General features: G+C 29.6%; 1 protein-coding gene across 1 annotated transcript; it reads right to left on the bottom strand.

Annotated features, from left to right (window-relative positions):
- Positions 1-2740: 2740 nt before the first annotated feature.
- LOC110649897 (probable ribosomal protein S11, mitochondrial) lies at positions 2741-4527 on the bottom strand. Its single transcript, XM_021804640.2, has 2 exons — positions 4255-4527; positions 2741-3688 (listed from the first exon to the last, which is right to left on the bottom strand). Exons 1-2 carry the CDS (start codon positions 4361-4363, stop codon positions 3048-3050), a joined length of 750 nt encoding a protein of 249 aa, XP_021660332.2. The 5' UTR covers positions 4364-4527; the 3' UTR covers positions 2741-3047.
- Positions 4528-6425: the final 1898 nt, after the last annotated feature.

Genomic DNA, 6425 nt, shown 5'->3' on the forward strand with positions numbered 1-6425 from the left:
TTTCCAGGCTATCTTTTATCATTACTCGTTTTTTATTCATCGTTTACACTTTGTTTTGCAAAGTAGCCATAAACTTTCCCTTCTTCAATAGCATCAATTTTGATGCTTTTTTCAAACCTTATGATTCAAAATTTAAAACTGTTTTATTTTTATAACCAAACACAAAATCTAATTGATTTTTTTTTACCCAAATTAACTTTTTTTTCCTCTCCAACCTCAATATTTCAACAACAATAAGAACAACTATGCCTTAATTTTAAACCAGTTAGGATCAGTTATATGAATTCTTTTTTGTTGTTCTCCTTTGTTTGAAATCAATTCCGCATCAATGTCTCAAAATGTAAACTTTTAGTATTACTTTCCTTTGCATCATTTCAAGTATCCAATTTTATTTTCACTCCTTACACCACTAACTTATCACACTTTCATACTAGGGCAATCATGCTCTACATTGGCTCAATTTGTCCATTATATGTGTTACATGTACTCTACGGATGTGATAATTTGTAATCTTATTTATTATTGTAATACTAGATATCCATCTTAATATATGTATTTTTGCCACACTCATTTTATGGGTATGTTATACCTTAGATGCCTAACATTTACTCCCAAGCAACATAGTTGGCTTGACTACAATTCTATAAAACTTATCTTTCACTTTATCAAAAGGATCCTACTGTTACATGGCACCACTGTTGCATTCCTCCATTTTATCTATCATGTTTTGATCCTATGAGTTACATCTTCATCTATTGCTCCATTTTTTTTTATGGTAGAACCTAAATACTTAAATTGGTTGCATTTTAGCACCAAAATTGCATCCAATTGAACCTCCTCTTTATTTCTTTTACGAGAGCTAAATTGCAATGTATATATTCCGTCTTATTTACTTAGCCTAAAACTCTTAATCTTAAGAGTTCTTCTCCCCAATTTCAGTTTTGTTATTGACTCCTTCACTATTTTCATCTATTAAGACAACATCATTTGCATATAGCATGCATCATAGGACATCATCTTGAATACGACTAGTTAGCCCATCCATAAGTAAGGTAAACAGGTACAAACTCAAAATTGATATTTAATGTAAACCCATTGTTATGGGAGAACTTGTCTATAATCCCCTTCACTGTTCTTACACTTGTAACCACCCTCTTATACATGTCCTTAATGACATTTATATATTTGAGGTTGAATCATTTCTTCTCTAACATCACCAAATAAAACTTCCATCGGTATTCTATCATATAATTTTCTAGATCAATAAATACCAAGTGGAGATCCTTCTTACTCTTCCTATAAATTTCCAAATATAAAGCCAAAATGATTATGTAATACCTTGGTAGTGTTCCTAAGTTTGCATCCAATCACTCTCTCCTATAGCTTTATTGTGTGACTCATGCTCTGGTAGTTTGTACAACTTTTTATATCTTCTTTGTTCTTAAAGATGAGAACCAAAGTGCTTTACCTCCGCTTTTTCGGCATCCTTTCAAAATTTAGTATGCCATTAAATATCTTGGTAATCAAGCTACTCCAATCTCCCCAAAACACTTCCATACTTCTATAGGGATAACTTTTGGGTTGACAAGCTCTCATCATCTTCGTATTTTTTATGGCCTCTTTAACTACAACAAACTTGATTTTACAAATGTAGTTAAAGTTATTCTCTATCAAAAGAACATTAAGGTTTTAAAGCCATCCTTACGACTCTTATGAAACAATTGATCAAAGTAAAATCTCCATCTCTCTTCGATCTTACCATTTCCCTACAAAGCTTGTTTATTATCATCTTTAATGCACATTACCTAATTTAGATCTTTACCCCTTTTTCGTTCAGCCATGCTAGCTTGAACATCTCCTTCTCCCCCTCTTGTGTCCTCAACTTTTGGTACAAATTGGCAAGAAATTTACCACGAGCAATGCTAACCACTTTCTTAGCTTCTCTCCTTGCCAATTTGTATTTCTAAAATGCCTCATCATTTGTTGTAACTTTTTGTAACTTTATTTTTTCATCTTAATACCCTTTTGAACATCCTTAGTCCACCAAAATTCTTGTGGCCGTATTCTTCTACCTTTGCCTAATGTATCCACTACTACTTTACTAATGAAGCTCATCATCGCCTCCATATGGCATTGACATTATTGTCCAAGCCCCACGCAGTGTTTTGGTTATGGAATTTTCATTCTTTTCGCTTCAGGATAGATTTGAGCATTCATCTCTCGCTTCCACCAAATCATCCTAATTATGAAGGTTGCTGCCAACCCATACAACCCATGGAAGGCTCAACTCTATACTGAAAACGATACAATTGTTGTATCCCAATAACATAAATATAATATTTGTAAATTGAAATCACATGAAATTTTTCCATGGACATCAAGAACATGAGTAGATGAAATGATCCTATCCAACGAAATTATAGGCTATAAGTAATTTTCTGTAGATGATGTATACTTTTGGGCTCCAAAATGCCTACTTGAAATCATATGAAATGAGAAACAAAATAGATATATCATCTACTGGCATACAATTTCTAAATAAGAACCAACAAAATTATAATTCACAATAGTAAGTAGTCCAACCAATAATTTGAATTAGACACCATATAAATAATTTCGAAGTTTGCATGATAACGCATTATCTTGATCAGAAGGAATAAACCAATTTCCACCATTCCTAGAAGCAGACAATTATCAGGACAGATAATTCTGAGATAGATGCTGAGATGAATAGAAGATATTTAGAGACAGAATTGTTAAACTCAATAAATAAAAGACATGAGTTTCAGGGTACTACAAGTCCATGAGAAATATGCTTGTCACCTCAAAACCAACACAAGAACAACTTTAAACTAATTGGAATTCATCAAATTAACATCCACCACCACTTTAAGATACCTTCTCCTTGATTCCGTTATTACAAACAAAATAACTACCAACATCCATTACCATTCCCAGGGATTTATCTGCCCCTTTGTGTGTGAAACTCTTGCTAAACATTGGATAATTAGTTCCATCCTTTAGACACGTAGCTGAAATGCTATAACCTAAATTCGGCGTTTCTTTGGAAGTCGACATCCATTATGTGGACGCCGAGTAGTATCTTCAATGTATACAATAGGATTCCTATCAGCTCGAGAATTACAGAAGCCCTCTCTAAAGCTCATGATTGCTTGCCTTTTCTTCCTGAAGTAAGTGAACCCTTCAACCTTCATCACAACCGATTTCAACCCCATTTCTCTGGCCTTCCGTCCAGCATATTCTGCAGTTGCTTCAGCAGCATACCTAGTTACTTTTCCCTCGCCTACCACTTTCTTCGATCCTGATGTAACCACAAACTTTGTATTTCCCTTAGAATCTGTCACATTAATAAAGCTATTATTACGCATTAGCTTTATGTGCACAATATCAGCATTATGCTCAACATTGTATTGAGAAAATCGAGAACTCTCTTGCTCTAATATTCCCCTCACAAAGTCCATGGGCCCAGAATTCCTCCCCATCTCAGCATCTTTCAGACCTGCAGAATTTTGGAACCCCTTGCGATATGGAGCAGACACATTTTCTTTTGCAGCCAACAAATCCATATTAGTCCCAAAATTTCCTGAAGACTGTAATGTACGTTTTTCACTTTCTCCTTTAGCAACATTATCAGAATAGGAACTACTATTGCCATTATCTAAACGACCTGCAGAACAGAACAATTTTTCTATCAATTATAAGGGTATAAGAGCTTAAATTTTGATGAAGCACTTCTAAAATCCACATTTAAGTAAACAATTTATAATCTGGGTTGCCTATAACTCTTGTACTCCATCATTCCCCAACCAAATATTCCAAAAACCCTTTCCTTTTTCTCTGCCTCAACATTAAACTTCTTCACAGCCACCAACCATGAATCCAGTTCAATTAAATCATTCCAACAATCCTTGTTTGCAAAAACAATTCCATCAAATACAACGATTTAATAAAACCCATTACAGCATATTAGGATTTTTTGTTTTCATTGGATAAATTTAGTAACTATAAATTCATCCAATTTCTGCTAGTTTTAAAATTGAAAATTCAACAACTCAAGAAGATGAGCCATACAAAATCAAAGAGCATCAATTGATGTAAAACTATCTACTCGCCTAACTTATCAAAATCTATTGAAAAACTGAAAAGCAAACCAATCCTATTCATAAAACAGAGAGCAGCCAAATCATTCATAAAACTGGAACCAAATGAAAGCCTACCGAATAGAGAACTAACCTGTAAAAAAAGCGGCGAATCTAGAGGGCATGTAAGAGATGGATTTGAAGCCGCCATGACTGCCAAGCAATGACGAAGAAGACAATCTGCGAAGAGAAAGAGACCACATTTGCTTTGTTTTCTTTTCTCTAGGGCTTTTCCTGTTTTCGGTAGGATCACTTCAACTATGCTCGCCGTTGGCTATCCCATTACTCCTTTCCACCTTTCTGGGTTTTCGGGTCGGGCGAAGCTATCATATATCAAGTAGCGACCCGGTTTGAAATCAAAATCGAATTAAATTCTGTATGGAGTCGGAATCGACTAAAATTAAAAAATCAATATTAAATCAGATTGATATCAGTTAGAGAAATGGCAACGGCTCGAATTCTATAGGCACGGCTCGATCAATTTTTAATGAGATGAATTTAGATAATATATAATCAGATTTAAAATAAATTTAAATTAAAAAAATAATATCTATAACAATTTCGAGTTGAGTTTAAATTTTATATATAGAGAATTCATTACTCGAATCTATTTATATATATTTAATTAAATATAAAATATATATTTTTTATAATAATATTTATAAATTTTATACTTTTTTATTTTAAATAAAATAGATTTAAATATTTATGAAATTATTAAAGTTTTAAAATATAAAGTATTATTAATAAATAATTTTTAATTATTAATTAAAATATATAAAATCAAATAGATTCGAATATTTTTTAAATAATAATAATTAAGTTTGGAATAAATTCCGATAGTTAAAAATAAATTTTAATTTCTGTAGGTACGGTTCGATCAATCTTTAATGAGATGAATTTAGATAATATATAATCAGATTTAAAATAAATTTAAATTAAAAAAATAATACCTATAACAATTTCGAGTTGAGTTCAAATTTTGTATATAGAGAATTCATTACTCGAATCTATTTATATATACTTAATTAAATATAAAATATATATTTTTTATAATAATATTTATAAATTTTATACTTTTTTATTTTAAATAAAATAGATTTAAATATTTATGAAATTATTAAAGTTTTAAAATATAAAGTATTATTAATAAATAATTTTTAATTATTAATTAAAATATATAAAATTAAATAGATTCGAATATTTTTTAAATAATAATAATTAAGTTTGAAATAAATTCAGATAATTAAAAATAAATTTTAATTAGATTTAAGACAAATTTAAATTTTAATAATACTAATGTAGTTTAGGTTTAAGTTTGAATACAATGATAAAGAAAATAATTACAAATACCCTATTTATTGCTATTTCTATCAACTAATTTAAATTAAAATAATAATAAACTAAATTTATCAAAATTAAAACCAAAATAGAAGACATTTGAAGAGCTTGTTTCAATCCCCAAACCAAAATTGCCAATTTATAGACTCAAAATGAGATCAAAATTGGCCTTTAGCTAGCCCTAGATTTAAAGAGTTAACAGTTATTATAAAACTGGTAGAAATTAGATGAATTTTTATTAAAAAAGGGAAATTGGATGAATTTAGTAATCATAATTCGTAATCATAAAAAATTTTGATATTAATTTGACATCTCTTAAGAAAAAATGATTTTATTAGATGGTTAGCAAAATTCAAATTTTATTAAATTATAATTATAATTTTAATTTTCATTAAAATATATAATTTATATGTTTCTTAAAATTATGTGAAAATAAGATAAAGTATAATAGATTATATATTTTAAATATAAATACAAACGTTACATAAAAAAATTTACCATAAATAGCTATATATATTAGCATAAAGTATAATACAATAAAATTTAATTTGTTTCTTTAAATTAATAATTAGGGACAAATTAAATCTAAAATGTTAAATCAGATTAATTAAATCTAAATCTTGAAAAATAAATAGCAGAAGCTAGAAAGCAAGTGAAAGACCCAAATTAATAAGGGAATACATTATTATACTTAGTTAAATTACTAAATAAGTTCATATATTTTTTAGGTAAATTATATATATGTATTTAGAGAGAGAGAGAGAGAGAGAGGTGAACAATTGCATCCCCACATTTCATTTAGTTAGCAAAACATCCCCTCTCTCTCTCTCTCTCTCTCCCTCTCCCTCTTATTTTGTTTTCTGGAAGGACTTCATATATTATTAAAATCAAACTGAAGAACTTCATTTAGGAACAATGGAGGAT

The sequence above is a fragment of the Hevea brasiliensis genome, chromosome 3, assembly GCF_030052815.1.
Source record: "Hevea brasiliensis isolate MT/VB/25A 57/8 chromosome 3, ASM3005281v1, whole genome shotgun sequence".
Taxonomy (NCBI): Eukaryota; Viridiplantae; Streptophyta; class Magnoliopsida; order Malpighiales; family Euphorbiaceae; genus Hevea; species Hevea brasiliensis.